Source organism: Hyalella azteca, unplaced genomic scaffold (assembly GCF_000764305.2).
Source record: "Hyalella azteca isolate HAZT.00-mixed unplaced genomic scaffold, Hazt_2.0.2 contig4507, whole genome shotgun sequence".
NCBI lineage: Eukaryota > Metazoa > Arthropoda > Malacostraca > Amphipoda > Hyalellidae > Hyalella > Hyalella azteca.
The window spans coordinates 625,719-648,170 of NW_025934720.1; the positions used below are offsets into that span (position 1 = coordinate 625,719).

Genomic DNA, 22,452 nt, shown 5'->3' on the forward strand with positions numbered 1-22,452 from the left:
AATGAACTTTTTTATTGGCAAATTTTTAAGTTATCCAAAATATACTATTTTTCAGTCTATTATGAATAACTCAACATAATTATAATTAACCCCAGTATCCCACCACTTCATCTACCATTACTTGTCCCTTTTTTGACACGCATGTTCGGTATTTTAATGTTTGTTTCGGTGCCTTATTCGATGTTTTATTCCCTTTACGCGCTGTACTTACGAAAACCTTGCGATGACAAGAGGATTTATTACTTCCATACAATTTTCATTCATTTGTTGTTGTTTTGCATGAATGTTTTAATTCCTCCTACATTATTCAACGTATATCAGCTAGTGAGTAATTTTCAGTTGCCTGTCTTACTTTTTTGAAAATTTAAATAAATGCACTTCCTAAATTTCACTTTGCTACCCTAATAATAATTACGAAGGCAAGCTTTTATATTTTGCCATTGTTGCCTTCAATTTTTCTGTTTCACTTTACAAATAATCTTTAATGTTTTCACTTGACTAATTTGTGGAAAAATATGAAGGAGCATAATTAATTTTTTTCTGTTAATGTCACTTCATTCATTTTTAATGAGAAATCAAACTTTTTTCATTAATCTATGTATGGTTCTGCTGTTTAATTAAAAAAAATTTGTTGTAATAAAAATTCTTCACCTGTGTTTAATCTTGTTGTTTGGTGTGGTGAAATTAAACTCCTTTTTCGACATACCGCATGTAATTATCTTCCACATAATACTTTTTGCTTATAAATATCACGTCTAATTCGATTATCTTATCTATTTACAAGTTTCTTGATTCAATTCATGCCTTCGCAAATCCCTTAATATGTCTCCCAACTTCTATTTCTCCTTGCTCTACACTTTCTCCTTGTTCTACGCCTACATAAATTGCATTTTCGGTCTTTAAATATATTAGAAATGTTACTGTCAGAACATAAAGACGAGATAGTGCTTTCGTATCAATGCCCTCATTTTTAAATTGATTTGCCATTCTACAAACAAGTGGAAGAGAAGCTGTCTAAGTTTCTTGCCAATCATTCGAATGTGATCGCCAGCTGGCACTTTAAATTGAATTTTGACAGTTCTTGGTAACATCAGTCGATACCACATTAGACAGAGTGCAATGAGAGCACTAGCAAACATTATTTTAAAATTTGAGAATAATTAGTAGTTTATTTGACTACATAATCGACTTTTCGAAAAAGCAGCCTTCAACCCTCGTACAGGAATTGCGAGTCATGTTTTTAACACGTTGACTCCGAAGTGGTACATGTGCGTACCACGAAATGTATTTCTCCAGGACGTAGTGGTACATAATTCAGGTTGCCTAAAATCGGCAAAATCCGAGAAAATGAAAGGCCAAACAAGGCCGATAACTCAATATATGCTAGTTTATTTGTAGGTTCCGCTATAAAAATTCCATTTATATTCTTTTAGCAGTATTTGAAATTTAATTCTGAAGTACCCCTATCATTGATCTTAGCCAGCAAATGCAATTGAGAAAAGCTAAATCATGGAATTTGTCCGGAAAAAACGACCGTCTGGCAACCCTGTTTAAAAACAATACAAAATCTGAAATAATAGTACAAGATGAAGCAATCGTAGTCAACGTGTTAAGATGATTCCTGGAATCCAAGAGTGACTCGATAGCAAAGTGGATAGGAGCAGCGAGGCTAATTTCTCACGAGAAGCTCAGAGAAACTCAAAATATAATATTTTTTGGCAAAAATGTTATTATTAAATTATTCTATTTTCTATTCTATTATTGTTATTTATTTATTTTTATACTACTGTACTATTTATTATTCTATTATTGTTATTCTACTTTCGCAGCGATTTTCATGTTCAGTTATAAACAATTGACATTTCTACATTTCTATCTTCTTGGTTTAAAAATCCAGGAATCGTTAAATTTTACGCTCTAATTAATTTTCATATTTTCTAAGATCAATGAAAATTATTATAATACTAGCACGGTAAGTTTGCTTGTCATATTATGAAATTGCAAACTAACTTGATTTGGCACGCCATCTTTATTTGCGATTTGATTTTTCTTCATATTGTTTGATTTGATTTTCATATGATTTTTCATCATTTCTCTGATTAATTCACCTGTTTCTTTCCACTGATTTTCTTTATATTCGTTGATAATAATAATTTCTCAGTAATGGCCTATTGGTAATCAATGCGCTATCTTGAAATGATTTATAACGCAAGTTGAAAAATTGCCTCCAAATTAAAAATCTAAGCGTTACCCAGACCTCAAGGTCACTTTATCGTCAAACTAGTTTCCTTTAGAATTTTTTTAGCAAAAAAATTTTCGAAAAAAAAGAACGATGAAAGGTGAAATATTTTCTGACAAATTTATTTTTCATGCCAATACATATTAAAATCAGGAAGCGAATTTTACTCCTACGCTAATTAGGCCTTAAATTTTATTAGATTGTACAAAAAATTACTTTAATGGAAGATAACCAATTATGTTGCAAGACATTTTAATTATTCTAGTCTTTGAACGATTTATGTCAAGGAAGTATCATAGGACTACTTGCAACCATTTGTCATGAGGAATTATATGATAACTAAAATATCATTTAACTTTACAAACCATATAACCAAAGTTTCAAATCTTGGTTCATGAGTATTCAATGCCAAAATTCTAACATTTATCAATTTTTTGTTATATGATTAATTATTTGTTTAGAAATTGACAGAAACTTCTATTTGCAGCGCAACCTATCCCAAACGGAGACGCTACCGCCATGCAACCTTCAGCTTACCCCGGGATGCCGTATTCCGGAGTTGGTGAGTATACCCTCGAGTTGGACGACATTCTTACAGACCCAGAGTTGTTTGTGTTTAATTGTTCAATGTTCAGCAATAAAAGGGAACCAGCACAACCAACTAATTCAGTTACTCGATATTAATTATTGGTATTTCATAAAAATGCTTGGGAGTAAGTTGCTCGGAGAAATTTTTCTATCTCGAGCTAAATATCATGCAAAGATGAGCAAGAAATGAGTTATCATTATTATTCTGGCATTGAGATTATTCTGTACGTGAAAATGAGCATTAATCTCGTATAAATTTTGTGCGAGTTTCTGTTGAAATTCTGATATAAGTTCATTCAATGTTCGTTCGGTACCATGGAATTTCAATAACGTACTCATGTCCCCACACAAAACCAATTGGGGAACTTACTGTTAATGGCGTTTTTTATTGTTTTTTTTAAATCGGTTGAAATTAAAGTATAATTTCTAGATTAGTTTCTTGTGCTGATGCATGCATGATTTTGTGCTGTATTGATGTCATCGGATAATTGTGAAGACCTACAACGTGTTAGGTTACTCATTGTACGAACACTTAATCGATGTCTCGATGTTGGATCTTGAATATATTCCATCTTATGGGAATAAATATTAAATTTTAAAGCTCTTCCACTTGTCGATGTGCTTCCTACTGATCCATCCTGACAATAATTCCCCAAATGACATTCATGGCACTATGCATTTCTCGATGTTTTTTCTCCTCTAAAAAGGCTCCTGTTTCCTTAAAGTGTAACATCCTACCAGCTGTCAAAACTCAAGTTTGCACGCACTCTTAACAGGCAGATTTTTTTCAGGCCGCATTATTTTTTCATAAATACAACAAATTTCGTGCGCACTGACAAGCGCTGTTTTGATCAAACTCATCGCGGTCTACGTATGACCATCAAAAGGTCTAAGTTTTCATCCAAATAAATTAAATCATATAAAAGTAAATTTTTCCAACTGGCACATGTTTATCTAATTCAATTATAATTAACTATTACACTCGCCTAAATTTTGTACATTTATCATAACGGTTTATTTAAAGCAAATGAAAATTAAACCTACGACATGATCAATTGCCACCAACCGCCATGATTTCATTTTTACTTGAAATTTGCACACCATATCATGTAAGGCTCTACATATGGATTCCCATTGTTCCTGAACTTGATTACTGCCAATTTTGAAGCGGAGGAAAAAAAATCTTGGCAAGTCATCTCAACAATATAAAAATACGGCATTTAATTCCCATGCCTAGATCGAATTTTGTTAGCGCTTTTGTTGGTCACCATATTAACTAAAATTAAAAGTAAACTTTCGCTCTAACCCGAAGAAAATCCATATGTTATGCTTCAATATAATTTGTCGTTTGCTTTACTAACTCAATGTATATATGTGGAATTTGATTTGTGGAATGCCGTTTGAGTATTCGGTGTGGACTAGATAGAAGTCTCATGTCGCTTCTCTTGTTCACCTGGGAACCGCGTACAGCTGCCTTCAGTCCTGCCGTATTCCCTGTTCATGGACAAATAGCTTCTCCTCATCTCGCCGCGACTCCCATCAACCAAACCAAGGCTGAAGGTGAGATTTTATGATATTCTCTCATAGAGAATTACCTACTTAAGATCTCCTCAACATATATCAGTACAATTAGGCACATAATTTATTAATTAATTTGTATTCAAAACAAAATTAGGCTCGAGAATCGGTTAGGTTGTGGGAAAATTAAAGTCAGACACGTAAATGCGACTTGACGGCACAATTAAAATATGGAATGGGGTTAAAATTCTTCCTCCGCGATTATTATCTTAATCACTTAACTGATACGCGATCATTATCGGTTCTAATAATTGCGCTCGTTGAACCGATGAAATAAACTGAACGCCATCATGATCGTTTCAAAATTTTAGTCTCGTTATACACTTGACTTTACATTACTACACTAAACGCTACACAAACTATTCTATTTAATTTGCCGAAAAACGTTTGAAATAATATTATACAATATAGTTAATGAATTAAGTGCATTAGTGATAGGAAAATATGTTAATGAAATAAACCTGGCGGCATAATATATATCAAAAATATCATTCTAACCAAAAGATTACCTTATGCCGAATTACATCGTAAGCATTGTCAGTCTGCAACAAACCCATCACTTCCATGTAATTATTACGTTTAAATTAGATTAAATCGAGCCGAATCACTTGTTCTATTGGTGGAAAGGTGGAAGTTTCTAATGCATTAGTTTCTATTGAACAATCATTGAACGTTGCTATGAACAATCACAGAAATTTCAGGCTAAAGTCAGCTTTGCTATCTAAATTCTTCTTTCTGCGGTAAAAAAATTGAATTATTAGAATCAAAGGTTGAAATGACTATTAATCGCTCTTACTGAAATAATAAATAACTTTGAATAACCTCATGCTTGTGATTAAGAAGTGCGATAAAATACGTCGAGTGGAATAGAGAAATTGCGAAAGAGATTGCAGAGAGAGTTACATCAATACTTCAAATCTTTCAAAACCAACTCTTCGTTTTTTGGCTAATATTTTTGCTATTTAAGGTAAAAAAATTCGGTTCCACAATCAGGAATAAGACTGACGATTGCTTATAATACAAAGCTTCAATAAAAATGTCGAGACTTATACACAAATTTAACTCCCATTCCTATCTACTTCTGCGAGTATTCGAGCGTAGGTATATATTTGTTTAACATTCCTATTTATCCACTCTTTTTCGACATAGTTGCAATAAAAATCATTACGCGATTCATTTACAAGATCCATCACAAGCCCATAATCTGGCGTACTTATTGTCGCTATTTTTCTACACATCATTTTTTCCTATGCATTCATTCTTCATTGCATTATTTAGAGGTGTTTCCCTTCTGTGGGTTAATATGCATGTTGGTGTGCAGTGTTCTCGATGTCCGTCTCATCAAGGCTCAGAGTATCAACTTTATTTTCTGCCTTTGCTGTGCATTTAGAAACTCATTCAAAGAGCAATTGTTGTCTTGAACCAAACGGGCTAATTTAGTAACTTAAGTGGAATATTTGAAGCATCTTTTTTAGAAATTCCTGAAACTTGCTCGGCTCAATGTCATTCGCTGAATTTCTTTCTTTGGCGAGCCGTGAACGAGTGTAGTATTGCATCCATTGATTGATATTGCGTGTGCTTTCCTATGTGTCAGAATTGTCCGTGAGTCATGGTATAATTATGTTGCCGACGACCTTATTCTTGTTTCTTTATGCACATGATTTAATAACGATGACATACAAATCGCTTAAGATTTCTCATCTATTCGAATGAATGTAAGAGAACTTATCGCTTCAATGTTGACGATGACTTCAACGGGTATGATGATTATATTTGCGTTGTATTATACATGTTGAAGACATTTCTTCTGCAGAATATTGAACTTCATTTGTTTACAAATAGTCTTCTTTCAATGTGTTCAAAATCATTTAGTTCATGAGGTTATTGAAAAGTTTTATTAGTGCGTTTTCTCCTTTGTCTATGTATCATTTTTTAGTTATGAAGACCAATGAAGCTAAGAAATTTATATTGAGTTGTTCCTCACTGTTTCTGGTGACTTGTTTCAATTAGTTCGTGCATTTTACTGTAATGTAAACATTCATATGTTTTCTATTTACCTTGTTTTGTGTATGAAAATATATGTCTGTTGCCCCAAAACTTAACTTGGTTTAGCTATATCTATAGTTTTTATAAGTAAGATTCGCCATTTCAAACTTTTCACTTGAATTTTGCTTGAAGTGTGCGAGTCTATGTCACTTTGTTGGTTGAGTTATTGCCTAGAGTATCTAAAATTATGCTGCGCCACATTCCAATCATTTGTTCGGCTGGGATTTTCTTATTGCCTAAAGTATATAAAATTATGCTGCGCCACATTCCAATCATTAGTTTGGCTGGGATTTTCTTAGGATTTGATGGAGGCTCCACTGGTGAACCCTTTGCCTCGTCCGTGGCCGCGACGCTACCGCTTCATCAATTGTATCGAAGAAGAAAGTACCTTGTTTCAAGTAAATGCATGATGAGTCATTACAGTAATTTCATCGCATTCCTTACCAGCTTCACAACAAATAAGACAAATTATAATTAGTTGAGTATAGGAAACGACTTACATCTAAATACTTCAAGGGAGTTTCCTTAAACTTCATTTCAGGGTACGTCCACTGGTGGAGAATCGTATTCATATTCAACAATTATGATTTGTTGAGATATATTATTTTTGCAAAGCACATTTTCTGTTCATTCTCTTGGGAATTGTTACTGTGTTTCATCAGATTTTTCTAACAACCATTTTCTTTGTGTTTCGGGATTTGTTTTGAAGCGATTCGCGTATTTGTTCTGATGGCTTGTCTTTGCTTGCTTCGTGTCTTTGTATTGTAGATGTGAATAGTTTTCTCCTTGTGTATTTACCTTTAAAAACTTGAATTAAAGTAGTTTTGAATCACTGTTTTGCGTTTTCTATCAACATGTTTAGATTTTTAGCAATCGTATTGTATAATATGCGGTATTTTTTGTAATTTTTGAGCTTGTTTCTAAGTGTTCGTTGGACATGATAAGATAACGTCAAGCAAAACAAATTATCAATATTCTCATATATCTTTCGTAGCATAATCATGGCATGAAAAGAACCACGGCTTCCATAATTATATAAATAAAATACACAGCGAAAATAATTATTTTCCCTGTAGTCTGTCTTCAGCAAAAAATAAAATGTTCCCTTGCAGTTGAGTACTCTTGAGTCCATTTTCATTCACCATTGAAGAAAAGTTATTTATTATAACTTTTTATATCACCCAGGCTAATTAAATTGATAAACTAAGATCCCTTGCACTAACACGAGCATCGATGACTCTAATAGTGTATCGGCAATATTTTCATTCATATTTCATTTCATAGAGTTTTCTTTCTGTGCAGGTTGCTCGATCTCAGGACCGGAAGGCTGCAATCTCTTCATCTACCATTTGCCACAAGAGTTTGGCGACGCGGAGCTCATGCAAATGTTCCTGCCGTTCGGGAATGTCATCTCCTCAAAAGTCTTCATTGACAGAGCTACCAATCAGAGCAAATGCTTCGGTGAGGATAATCAATTACTTTAATGATATTATGTGCCAATTATTCTAAACTGAATTGTAAAGAATGAGGTTACCTTGACAACTAAATTTCACAGCACCTTCTTTCGAGGCTCAGATTGCATTCACAGAACGAAATGAATAAACAAAACAATCAAGATTCATTATTGTTAAACTCTGTGCCAGGTTTCGTAAGTTTCGACAATCCCACCTCCGCCCAAGCTGCCATACAATCCATGAACGGCTTCCAGATCGGCATGAAGCGACTAAAGGTTCAACTCAAGCGACCCAAGGATGCTAGTAGACCTTACTGAAATATGTGAGAGCTACGAGAGTAAGCAGGCTTTCTTTACCTTGAATTTAGACCTTACTGAAATATGTGAGAGCTACGAGAGTAAGCAGGTTTTCTTTACCTTGAATTTAGACCTTACTGATATATGTGAGAGCTACGAGAGTAAGCCGGCTTTCTTTATCTTGAATATACACCTTACTGAAATACTGTATGTGAGAGCTACGAGAGTAAACAGGCTATCTTCAAATTGAATTTAGACCTTACTGGAATTAGTTAGAGTTACGAGAGTAGGCAGCATTGTAATTTCTCAAATTCCGGATGAATTGCATTTTAATTTCTTTACAGTTTCTATTTTATTAGTTTATGACTTATATATTAAATGGAATAATTTCATGAACATTTAAAATTAATAACGTATCTCTATCTTTAACGTATATGTTCATTTATTGTGTTTTCGTTGCTGATTAGAAGAAAATTAATAAGTGGCCGTTTTATACGACGGAGATTGGAAAGGGGCTATTGTTTATTGTAAATTTCCTGATTTCTACAATTTCTTTAATATCATTACAAATTACCAGCATTTCTGCACCATTTATTCCGTTTGGTTAAGTATTCGCCTTCCCACAGACTGACAACCACGTCGATGTTAACGTTGATGTCGTCTGCGGTCTCACCAACATGAAGGAAGATCTTACCGCGCAGCGTCATACTTTTGCGCCGCGCCACAGTCCGTACAGTAACACCACCTGCAGTGCCATCGCCTACAACGCCACCATCTGCAGTGTTGCCACCTGCAGTGGCACCACCTGCAGTGCCATCGCCTACATCGCCACCATCTGCAGTGTTGCCACCTGCAGTGGCACCACCTGTAGTGCCGCCGCTTGCACTGCCACCATCTGCAGAATCACCTCCTGCAGTAACACAACCTGCAGTGTCGTCGTCTACTGATTACCGAAGGAAAATTTTGTTGCTTTTCAAGCATCCGCTACACTTTTGCCGCCTGCACTTCGCCCACATGGAGCCATGCACTTGTCACTTCCAACTTCTGAGCATGATTTTATTTTTAATTTACGACATGTCTGCGGTGCGATTAAAACTAGCATAATGCCTGGCAATGGTTTGCATCGTGGACGCCATTTGCTGTTTCCAAGTCAATAATAATTCAAACTACATTCCAGATGGGGTGTTCGCAGCAAATGTGCAAGTTGATTTTGTATTCATTCAGATTGGTATTAATTTTCTCATTATTCTTGGCCTATAACGTCGCTGAATATCAATGGTGGATTACACTCGTGTTGTATCCCTAGCGTAGCACAAATTGCTTCTCACCGTCCCACTGTTTCTGGGAGCTGCCAGAACTCAGTCTGGTGCATTGGGAAATGTAAATAACCACAGGAATATGGATGGCTGTATGCTTAACAGCATACTCTTGCTCACGAGATCCTCGGAATGTGTATAATCAGTAGCCAAAGGCTCTTCTTTACATCGCTCCTTGCGGACATTCGGGAGTGATGGAATCTTAATTCTTCAATCTAATTACAAATATCACGCTTAGAATAACGCTTTCCTCGTTCCTGTCACAACAAAACTAACCTTTACCATCTCCGATGCCTCCTTATACTTTTTATCATCGCTTTATTACATACCTGAAATTTTTAAACTTAATGTTGGACATATCGCTCGACAGTGCGCCAGGTTCAGATAACGAATAGAACACCTTCTCCAATGGGGTTCAGTTTAGCTCTTTCCGATTATTTCATTGTCTTCAAGGTTCAACTTGAAGCATGAGGATACGACTTGTCATTGTCGTCAACCTGTCGATAGATTTTAAAGTTGTGAAATTTCATTCTATATTTATACTAATGTGTAACAAAAGAGCTTGAATTTGCTATTGAAATACCGGCCTTATAGGTGTTTGAAATAGAAGTACAGATTGCTGCATGTTGTCTGTGTGTCGACTGTAGGCGTAATACGGTTCATGTTATCGAGATGTATACCTACATTATCGAGATGTATACCCACATTCAATATTTCAAACGTAAGCCGGCAAATGAACGCGGTACATGGACTTGGAGGTCTTGTCCGACATATTAACTCCTACTGTGACTTCTAGCTGCGAATTCCTTCACTTCTTTGGTGTTTCAGAGCGGATTTCAGAGTAAGTGCTACGAATCACTTCAAGATCATCTTGTTAACTCGGCTATCATTGATAAATTCAAGCTGGCAGTGTACCTATAAATTTTGCGCGTTGCGTGTAACAAACCCTGCCATAACGGTATTTATTGCTTGTGTTACATTATTCACAATAAATAAATTCTACCGGGTCTAAAGATACTCTTTGGGTGCTGCAGCAAAACGAATAACCTACTAGCCCGTAAACTCATGGTGCGGCACTGTTTATACATTTGTAAATTCATCTTATGTTATGATAGATTTTACTCCTAGATCTATAGTGAAGGTTGAGTTCACTATGTGTAACGGTTGCATTTGGAATTAGCCTTTGCTTCCTTAATGGAGACATTTGGAAGTTGCATTTGGGACCTTTTGCGTAAGAATATAGTTACTGTATGCTTTATTCATGCTAAGGCTATCTAGTTATGATGTGCTTCTGTACCTTTAATTGCGCATTTATCTCTACGTTGGAAATGATTGCATTTAGTACATACCAACTGCATTTATTACTCTAAGAACATTATTTATGTTTACTTTAGGCGCTAATTCCAATGATCTCTTTAGCCTTAGATTGACAAGTTAGCTTGGATCGTACATTAAACTTCATGACACGAGAGCTCACTGCATTAAAAAAATTCAGATATTGATTGGACATTTCAATCACAAGAAGTATTTTAAAATTATAATTTTTAGGTGACTTACCTCAGCACAAATAATTTTAACATCACTAAATCATTCAATCTATTTCTAATTCATGGATGGTTTCAAGTACCATCAATCTAGCAGGGTAATGGTTGGCCGCATCTAATTCAATAATACTTCCAAAGTTTGTTACTCTATTAAAACCTTACATGAAGTTTCGAGATGCTTTCAAAGACGATTTTCCTTCACTACGAGGTTCTAAGAGTGATTATTCTGAAATTCAACATTTCTTTCTAATAAAACTGATGTATATATGTTAATGAATACTTTTAACAGTAGCTAACTTTGAACTCACCCTTTACATTAACTACGCAAGATTCGAAGTTCAATTGGCAATCTAGGAAACAATTGACTAAGCGTTCATCAAAACGTAAGGCATTTTTCAAAGATTGTAGATCCAACTGGCAATTGCAAAGTGTACATTGTACAGTGCTAAAAACTTCTTATCTATTTCTATTGTAATATCTAAGGTATAGCTTTAAGAAAAAATCATTTATCTGCAGATTGATCAACATTAGGCGAAAATGCATCCTATGAGTCAAATTTGCATGTCCCATCCGCTTCACTTACTGCAGGCTTGTGTCTCTTGTGTTCTAAAATTATATGTTTAGTTTTTAAAGCTTGTTTCACAATTGAAAAGAAACGATATTACTATGGATCCGAATGAAACGATCTCGGGACATTCCATCTAGTCATTGATGTTGTATAATAATCAAAGATAAGAGCTTTACTTTGTTAGTAGTGAAGCTCTGAATATGGCATTTTCTATAACGGTTCAATTTAATAAAAGTGAAATTTCGGTAATCGCGATGTTTCATAAAAAGTCCTCGTATTTCTGCAGAAATTATTTTATGCCTTATCATCTGTCAGGGATTATCTGTCAAACGAGCGACCGTTTCATCGGTGATTCCCACAGACTTTATTCAAATTAAAAAAAAATTCAACGGCGCTGAGATCTGCCGAGTCCTTCTTTCAATTAATACCTTAACGATAAAATAATCTGAATTTATCTGGGTATCCTGGGATCTTTTTATGGAGGATACATTTTTTTCATTGATGATTCAGTAACATCTGTCGGGATTCTTGTGGTTAGTCGCACGATTAAATTGCACTGAAATAATCTTGTGCCAATTATATAACGCCGTGTCGGTTTGGAGTTATTTGATATATCTGACTTTTGAAAGAATCCCAAAGATACAATTTAATATCCAGGCAAGAGACGTAGAAACAACGTTGAATATGAGTTGATTGCGTTTGAACAGCTTTTCATCAACGTTATTTCAACGTTAGTTACCTGATGGGTAATATCCACTTTTTATGAGCGAATTATTTCATGTATGTCACCCAAGTTATTGATCTAGATTGATCGTAGCCTGCCAAATACGAGACTTGATTGCTTATTTTACAAGCTATAGCCGGTTAATTTTGTGCCCTACTTATAGCATTGTAAGACACACTCAAACCTAAATGTCATCTCTATATTTACGGTTAAACTGGGCGGCCACCATTTCTGTAGGCAGTGAGTGTTTAGATGTAAACTTCTCACTGCTGATGGATCTTAGAAATGGTAGGAACATCACTGTATCCTACGGAATATTAATAGTGATATTGATGTTCTTGTATTTACATTTAGTGAGCGAGTCTTCTACGTACTACAAATATTGCAAACATTATTGCGGAGTTGTGGAGTGTTTATTTTGATAGATCTACTACTTTGTGTGGGAAAAATGTCTAGTGTTGCCTACTCAAGTCACTTTTGATGAAGTTTTTGTCCCAGTTGAGAGATAGTGAAACTTTAGTTCATTTAATTGGATATGACAATAATAGAGTGAATATTTTATTGTCGTCATTCAAGTGTTTTTCGTTCATTTTTGATGTTCGTTGATTGTTGGTGAAGAGTTTATTGAAAGTGAAAGAACATATGATGTCAAAGAAGAAGTGAACATAGACATACATCAGCGCCGTGTTAGAAGAAAAGTGCTATCGTTATTAAAACAGTGATAACTGCGTGAGAACTTGAGCCTGAGTACCGCCATGAGTGGTGCGAAGAGACTCTCCCAAAAATGCAGTGATCGAGGCGCTTGGACGTCGAAAAAGTGAACTTTTTGCCCGTCTTTGCTGTAGGGCAGGTTATCCTGCCGGTCTTTGCTGTATCAAAGAGTATATGACGTCAAGTTGAGCTTGTTAAATGACGGAAACGTCGAGTATGCTTGTACAACTGTGTAAAATTACTAGGTAGCGGCCTGCGCCAAACCTGTGTAAAATTATATAGGTAGGAGTCGGCACCAAACCTGTGTAAAATTACTCAGTAGGAGTCGGCGCCAAACCTGTGTAAAATTACTCGGTAGAAGTCGCAGGATCGCCACAGGATCTTATTACATACATCCTATCCTCACGAGGACGTAGTTGCCCTATTTAGCTAAGACTAGAATTAGATACGTAAACCACAACATTTTAGTGACAATTCTAGAATATCCTACATCCAGTTTATTGATAGTAAGCCTAAACTGCTTTATGATATACATATATATATATATTTTTAATGCTACCTTGCGGAAAATGGGGGAGAGGTTCTGGTAAATGAGCCTTTTGTGAGCAAATAGAACCCTTCAGTATTCAACTCCTACGTGACATTTGAAATAAATGCCACTTGTTCTTTAACCAATTTTTTACTTCTATTAACCTCAAATGAGCGCTCCGGCATTGAACGTTAAGTTGGTCTGAACATTTCTCCTCATATCCAACTCTCTCCCATTTGGAATTTCCCGCAATAAATATTATGGTAATATTATACGGTAGCTCTGATACATACCTAAGAGTAAACGTTAAGAAGCTCCAGGAACATTGTAAAGGGTTTGCTAGTTATATCCTCAGAGTGCATTCTTTGACTGATGCCAACTGGAGGGAGGGGTGGTGCAATGATTTTTCATTATATTTACGTGCATATTTGCTCTCCCTGTATGGAGAATGACCAACTGCTCTTTAATTGATCAGTATAACTGTGGTTCATGATCACTGTTATTATCTCATTTAAATTGATCATCGTCGTCCAATACGCGTCACATTGTAAAGTTTGTAGGTACTGTTATTGGCCCCCTTCTACGCCAGCCAATGTTTCAAGTCGCGCGTCTTCGGATTAACTCGAGTTATGGTTGAAGTTTGACCGCTGTTTGGGTCAACTTCTGACTGGGATTTCTGAAATTTTGACTTTACGCCGGAAACTCTTTTCATCAATATGGGTACATATTCGGCTAGGAATTTTATGAACGATAGGGTGCATATCTAATGTGTGCCAAAATTGTCAATGTCTTTTGATACTGATTATTCTTTTAACTCATCAGCCATAGTAATTTCACGAAATGTTTAAAATTGCACTGCCCTTTGATATTTTTGGGCTTTGAGTTTCACTTTGAAGTTTCGATTCAGTTCCACGAAATCAAAATAATTTCATAAAATCTTCATCCAGCTACTTTCTTCCTGAAATTGTGATTTTTTTTTGCATTGAAGAAGTTCACAGCCAATAGGAAGATTTTGTCTGAATTTTATGATGAGTTTTTGCCTGGTATTTTTCTACCATTCCTGAACCATAATAATTTTCAAATTGCCTTCAAAATTTGTTCTAACGTAGTGCAACTTGCATGTGAAATCTTTCGCAAGTAAGTTCTTGACCAATAATAAGAATTTTAACCTCTTGTTCATTAGGTAAATAATCACTATTCCTGCAACTAATTTAACAGGATGATAGTTTAATCAGATTTTCAACACCCTTGCCTCTAGTATCTCCTGTTTTAATTTGCATTTAATAAATTTTTTTGTACCATCTTCGAACTGAGTCGAGGTTTGGATCCTTATTGCAAAACCAAACATAATTCCCGTGAAATTTAATGGCGCTGAAAGGTTGATTTTCGTTATTATTTATTTTTTTAGTTGATGGGTGTAGCTAGATATTCAATCCGCCCTTCCCTTGGACTCATGGGAGTGTGAGTCCAGTTCACTCCTCACAGTTAATTAATAAATCTACCGTAATAATTAGCAGAACTCCAATTAGTGTATAGCTCTGTAACCATTTAATGAATTATAACAATATAGTAGTATAAATAATGTAGTCCTTCAAAGACCCTCATCATATCATGTTACTCAACAGTCCTTTATGGGTCTAAGGACTAATTCGTACGATCCTTGTTATCATGAATACCTGTTTTTTCAATAGTATCTCGATGTTTTTATTTCCTAAAACTACTAATAACATTTCTCTTAAAACGTATACTTTATTGATACGAATCAGCACTACCTCCCCATCCCTACTTTAAATGAAAGTATTTAGTAAGTTCTAAAGTTATTTCTCATAATCTCTGTTTTGCTATATAACTTATGAAAATATCATAAGCCATATTTAGTATTTCTTTTTGAAGGAGGTCTTTGTCTTTTGATCCTGGGGCTCGTTGTTGTTGGTTCGGTGATAGCGATAATTATATGTCTCATCACTGACCTCCTCTTGCTGTACCGTTCCTCCTCCTTTGTTATACAACTATAATGAAGAGGTTTCATATACGTATTTCTCCTCCTTTGTTATACAACTATAATGACAACTATAATGGTGAGGTTTCATATACGTATTTCTCCTCCTTTGTTATGCAACTATAATGAAGAGGTTTCATATACGTATTTCTCCTCCTTTGTTATACAACTATAAGGGAGAGGTTTCATGTACATCTTACTTCTTAATTCTTTGCAATGATCGGCGCTAAGTATAGAGTTTCATATAGAGATTTCTAATCAAACTTTTCCCTTTGAATCCTTGTTAGTTGAAATTTTATCAGATCATTTATAGGGGTTCCTAGTCATACCGCTGTCTTAAAGACATTAAATATGTTTAACTAATAATAATTTCATTAATATAGTTCTCTATTCACCGTGGGAGATGAAGTCTCATCTCAACTGACAAGAATTGTTCGTAAAGTTGGGAGAGATCGGGAGGGTATCTACTGTGATGGCGTGCAACTTCCCTTATTTATTCCGTGGTTTATTTGATGATATCAATGAATTGAACAACATGTTGAGATCTACGCACATAACTGCATAGCTGACTCTGAACTGTGCACGTCATTGCACTGCCGACTCTGAACTGCACACCTCATTGCACTACCTACTCTGAACTACACACATCATTGCACTACCTACTCTGAACTACACACATCATTGCACTGCCAACTCTGAACTGTACACACTGCACTGCCGACTCTGAACTGCACATATAATTTCATAGCCGACTCTGATCAATACACATCATTGCACTCCCGACTCTGAACTGCACATATCATTGTATAGGCGACTCTGAACTACACGCATCATTGAATAGCCGTCTCGTCTCTGAACTGCTCACGTAATGGCACAGACGACTCTGAAGTGAAAATACTCCTACATAACCAACTATGACCTGCACAAACTATTGCATGAACAACTCTGAATTACATACACAGTTTCACCACCAAATCGGAACTACACACATCTCTACACAAGTAACTGTGAACTGTAGTCACCATTGTAAACTGTACAGCCAATAGTAAACCAAAACTTGCATTGCAATTATGGTAAAACATGTACTACAGTTCAAACAAGGACCTTCTTTTCATAGTAATATGATGAAATTTCTGATTATGCGACTGCCTAATAAAGTCACTTAATTAAGTTGTGTGGTTTCGCCAATTTTCACGTTCCAGGAATCAGTAACCGCGGATTTTTGCTGAACTGAAAATGTCATACTACGTTGCACGTCAACTTTTCTGTGCTGATTTCCATTCGTTGCTCCTACAATAAAACCTTGAATAACTCCCACGTTAAAACTCGTGTTCCGTTTCATACAATGTGTTGCTAAGTAGTCACCTCGGCCTGTCTGTAGTCTACCCTCGTCCTCAAAAAAAAACTAGCTATTTGATAGCTGAACGATCTTTTTCCTTCCAAAAACTTTATATTAATAATATATTAACTAGCATGTAATGTAGAAAGAGCGGTCTTTTTTCGAATTAGCTAGCAGCATAATTTGTATCTAATTTTTGCCATAAGTAATCTGTAAGGATTGCATTTAAAGGTGGATATGGATGATCCAGCGGTCTAGAACGGGAACTTGGTACATGGAGTTTAAATTAATGCGAGGATTGGATTATTAAAATATTTCAAGTGGTTAAAATTTATGAAAAGTAAATTGTTCTCAGTAAAATCTGCTTATTCACAGCTAAATAAACCTCTGAACCGTCTTCATGGATCAAATGTTGAGTGCACAAATTTTCGTTGAGGGATAACTCGAGTTTCCGAATTTGTTCCGTGGTAATATACGACTGAATATCGTGCGTCCGGACGCGAATGTGGGTGCGGAATCGATGTTTGTCGCTAATTTCTTGGTCCGGGAAAGCATTCGGTCGGCTACAGCGTGCCATGAGGCACTACAGGATTATTTGTAATGAAATAATGAGCATCTTATAGCGCTTGTTTTTATATCCTTCAGTTTCGTTACTTATTCGAAGCATAGCCGATGTTATAAAATTGAGACATTTTATACCGCATGAAACATTGGAAAATTTCATTTATTTTTAAACTTTAGCTAAATTGAGCTGTTCTCTTGATCTATTCTCGTATAAAATGCACACCTTATGGCTTTCGATGAATTTGAACATTCTCGAAAAAAATTCTTGGATACCAAATATTTCACACCCATAAATTCAATAGTTGACTATATTCGCTGAGCCTCAGAATGTTTTTGAATTTGGTAGAATTTTGCTTCTAGAACATTCTAGAAATTGATATTTCTAGAACCACTTTTTGTGTGGTTTACGTAGAAATTATAACATTCTAAAAATGAAATTGTTTAGAATTTCTTTCAGAACATACTAGAATTCTAGAACATACTAGAATTGTAAGCTTTTCTAGATGTATAAACTTTTCTAGAATTTTCTAGAAACTTCTGGAATGTTCTGGAAACTTCTAAAATGTTCTGAAAAGTTCTGATATGTTCTAGAAACTTCTGAAATGTTCTAGAAACTTTTGGACTATCCTAAAAACTTTTGAACGGTCCTAGAAACTTCTGGAATGTTCTAGAATCATTTCCAATATTTCCAGTAAATCAGAAGCAGTGTAGGAGCCGGCACCGAACAAGAGCAAGCGAGAAGTAGGAAGAGAGCAGGGAAGCAGCAGGCATTACCGACTATTAGCTGCCTAGCTGCGGCTCACTCACTACCAACACGCCCCAAACGCTGTACTGAAAATTCTTCTATTTCATAATTTTGGTTTCGGGGTAACTTTAAAAATTCTGTTACAGAAACGTTTAATTGAAAAAAAAACACGACATATATGCAACATCATAACAAATAATAAGGGAAGTTAACGCAGCGTGACAGCTTGCTGTGTGAAGACGGTTTTCTCAATAAATTGCAATAACCCATTTAGGATAAATTTTTAACTAGTACAATATTACTATCTTTGACAAGAATTCATCATCAAGTAACTGAATTTATAGAAATATTACTGAAGACATGACATAGAATAAAAATGAAATATATATAACGGAGAAACCTTTTATCCCAAGTGATGAGCAATCGCCTTTCTCAGTCCCAAAATTTGTTAAATTTGACGAATTTAGGTAGCCAAAATTAGTTATTATATTTCGATGTTAGAAATGAGGCTATACCTCCCCAAAGTTGCGAGTTACTCATGTCGACAGAAGTTCAGCGTTACGATAACTTCCTTCCTGTTCCGGTAGTTACGAGTAAATTAGCTTCAGATTAAGTTCAGATTCTAGATAAGAATAAGCTTTAACCGATTATGACTTGGCACTATACTCATTCACAATTTATTGGAATAAAGCAATCGCTAAGAACATGAAATAATCGAGGCAAATAAGTTGAGGAGTTGAACTTGAAAGAAAATTGGCAAACTATTTCCGAAAACTTGATGCTCAAATTCATATACACGTACAAATATGAATAATACAACAGCAGCCATAACTTTACCTTGGCACAAAATTCATCAAATGGGAAAACTGATGTAGACAGCTCTTCTTGACATGCGAGAAATTTTTCTTTTCTTGACATACGAGAAACGACCAAAGTTGTTTGCTACTTGTCCCATTTAAATCTTTAATTATGTTTCACAACACCACATCTCTGCACAACACTTTCAAACGTTTTCCAAAGCTCAGTCTATCTATGGGCGTGAAGATGTTGTTAGTGTTGCTTGTGGCAGCAGTGGTCCCGCATGCACTCCCAGAGGTGCCTCTGGTGGAACACGTACGTGGTGGAGTGGCCAAAATTGAGGGCAGGAGGTACACATGGTTGAACTTTAATAAGGCTGACTCACAAGGATTCCCGTCTGTCAGTTCAACTTTCTTGTTACGTCACTGAGATCGAGATACGTTAACAATCCCGTCATCCCCATGACGACTGGTTGGATAACATTCCGGTGATTGGTAAATGCCCGTGATGTTACTGAGATCAGTGACGTCACAGGCGAACAACAAACTACACCCCCAAAAATGAGCTTCTCGTGGTTCAGCCTTATACTACTAGTTCAACCATGTTTGAGACACCAGAAACGTCGCCACAACTTCCATGGTGCCTCCACAGAGCAGAGTCCTGTAAGGAAGGAAAAGCGGACGCGGATCGTCCACCGTATGAGCTGTTAATGTTGCCTGTAAGTCAGAAATTTCCATGTAAATGTAATACAATATGAGAAAAATTTATGTTTCAAGTTGAACCAGCGACACTCGACTTTATAGTTGAATATAATCATGACTTAGACGAAGAGTCAAAATTTTCAATAATAAAGAAAATACTAATTGAAACATAATCGCTCGACCTTGCTTGTGTGCTCGTTCCCCAAAAATAATGACGGGTCACTTTTTAATGAGAAGTCAACAACTTGCATCAGGCAATCAACTGGAATGGTATCAAAACTGAAAAAGGAGCAAATTTGGAATTACTTACGGAGTCCACAAGGACTGAGGCATTTGTAATATTTCTAACTAGAATAAAACCATTTATTAAAAGAACCTAGCCAGTTTTTGATGGGTTGCAGCAGAATTCATTTCAGCTTTAACGTGTCGTCGCTTTCACCTGACTATAAAAAGAGCATTCTTCTTCAGAACGCCTTGAAATATCATCCAAAATTAACACAATTAACGTACCGAACACAATAGCCATCGTTAGAAGTATATAATCATAAACATGTTCCGTTGAGTTCATTAACATTTAGCACTTCTCACCCTTCCCTGCCTTAACTCGTACACCGTTGAGCTGTCCCTTTTGTTTAATACTAGATAACCTAGCTTCAAATAGGTAAAGTCGTATTCATTTCGCCGATTTTCACTCATGAATCATTATAGTGACATTCATATATACTGCGTCAGTTTTTTAACGAACTTCAAACGTGAGATCAGTTCAAAGCAACCATTGGAGTGGCTAACTAGGGCATGCCATATTTAACACGAGATTCTGGATTAATATAAGGAAATAATTCTAAAAAAAATATTCAGAGAACTAATGACTAAAATATCAAATAAAAAAAGAAAACTCAGTCATAATTAATTAATCCAGCAATATAATAACAGCAACGAGTAGGTATATGTATTGGATGGAAAATCTGAATTTTCAGAATAAATCACAGCAGCTGGCAGAGAGGAAATATGGGGATGTGTACATATCAGCCTCATTAAAGAATTTGGTATCAGCATGCAGGTATTTTTCATGATTATAAGCCAAATATTTTCACTAGTCGTTCAAGGCAGTCTTGAACGACGCTCAAGGCCAGTCGTTGAAGACCAGTGGATGCAGTGCACCTAGATTTTTCTAAAATATCTGAAAGTTTTCTGCACAAGCAGCTGTTGCGTATATAGTGAAGTCTTTAGGAATAGTGAGTAATGTACTCAAATGTATCAGAGATTTTCCGGTAAGTAGACATCAACGAGTCGGTATTAAAGGATACGTATCAGACTGGACCTCAGCGCGCAGTGGCGTGCCATGAGGAAGCGTTCTCGGGCGGGTTTGATCGTTGCGTCTCTGAACGTTATACCAATTCATGTACTCCATGTATGCTGACGACAAAAAAAATTAATACAAAGTTAAGCATGCGTAGAAAAAAGTGCATTAGCAAGATGATCTCGATAGTCTAGTCGACTGGGCTGATGCATGGCAGCTGCGTTTAAACACTGAAACTGAGAAGTTATTCAACTCGTTAAGTAGAATGAACATAAAGCTTACAGAATAAGAAAATATGGTGGCCTATAGAGGGAGTGACGGTAGCGAACGATTTGTGACGGTCTACATTGAAAAATCATTTGATAGTTTATAAAGAACAGGAGTTAAAATTTTCTTACTGTTGAATAACGAGTTGATAAGGCCAATAAACTGCTTGGACTGATCAGACGCTTCTACGAGAACACAGATCAATAATTAATAAAAGAAGCTGTTTGCCGCTCTAGATCTAGTGCGCCCACAACAAGAGTTATGAAACGCCGTGTGGTCGCCGAAACTTGGAAAGGACAGAAATTTAGTCGAGAGAGTTGAACGATGTGCAACATGGACTATTCCAGACTTGGATGGCAAGTCTTGTGGATAAAGATTATGAAGCTGCTAAATCTTTGTTATAGACATCTCATGATCTCAGTGGCGACCTTGTCGAGGTATACATTGTCTATACGGGATCCCAGAACAATGACAAAAATATGAAACAAAAACCAACACCAGAAGCGAAGGTTATAGGCTATACAAAATTCGGTGCAACTGACTCCAGTGACCCACTCATCCATCACCGACAATAGTGAAACAGGTTCCCGACTGACATCATTGCGAGCATGCATTAAGGAGGCCGTCTACCCTCCAGAAAAACTTCTACATTTATCATCCGATCTTGCTGAAATTTCATACACATACGTAAAATGTAAAATAAAAAACAATTTGCTCGTATAAATTTTTCGAAAAAAATGAAAGAAAACGTGAAATTTGTAGAAAACGGCCAAAAAGGGGTACTTTAGAAAATCCATCTCCTCCTACAAATATCGCGCTACAACATCGAGACACGTATTATTCGATTTGTAACTAAATTATCTAGCGGCTCTATCATTCCGATTTTTCATTTTCCCCAATGTTTTTTATGCGCTTTTTTCCCATTTTTCCACTTTTTCCCTGCCCTCCCCCCCTTCCCCCCCTATATAAGACAAACCATGCACAAATTCAAAAAAAGGGATGATAGAGTCGATAGGTATGGTCTTTACAAATCGAATGATATGTCTCTCATATTGCTGTAGCTTAAAAACTCTAGGAGGAGATAGGTTTGCCGTGAGAGAGGTTTTCAGGTTTTCAAACTTTTCAGTAGAGGCGAAAAACGGCGGC

At 35.9% G+C, this 22,452-nt stretch overlaps 1 protein-coding gene across 1 annotated transcript in view; it reads left to right on the forward strand.

Moving 5' to 3' along the window:
• The window catches only part of LOC108680096 (CUGBP Elav-like family member 4), a 432,488-nt gene extending 416,842 nt beyond the window's left edge, over nucleotides 1-15,646 (forward strand). Inside the window, exons 10-15 of the mRNA XM_047880045.1 lie at nucleotides 2,727-2,801; nucleotides 4,298-4,387; nucleotides 6,751-6,849; nucleotides 7,754-7,912; nucleotides 8,095-8,227; nucleotides 8,828-15,646. Coding sequence (XP_047736001.1) covers nucleotides 2,727-2,801; nucleotides 4,298-4,387; nucleotides 6,751-6,849; nucleotides 7,754-7,912; nucleotides 8,095-8,222 — 551 coding nt within the window. The 3' untranslated portion in view covers nucleotides 8,223-8,227; nucleotides 8,828-15,646. The remainder of the gene's footprint in view (nucleotides 1-2,726; nucleotides 2,802-4,297; nucleotides 4,388-6,750; nucleotides 6,850-7,753; nucleotides 7,913-8,094; nucleotides 8,228-8,827) is intronic.
• The last annotated feature ends 6,806 nt before the right edge of the window (nucleotides 15,647-22,452 follow it).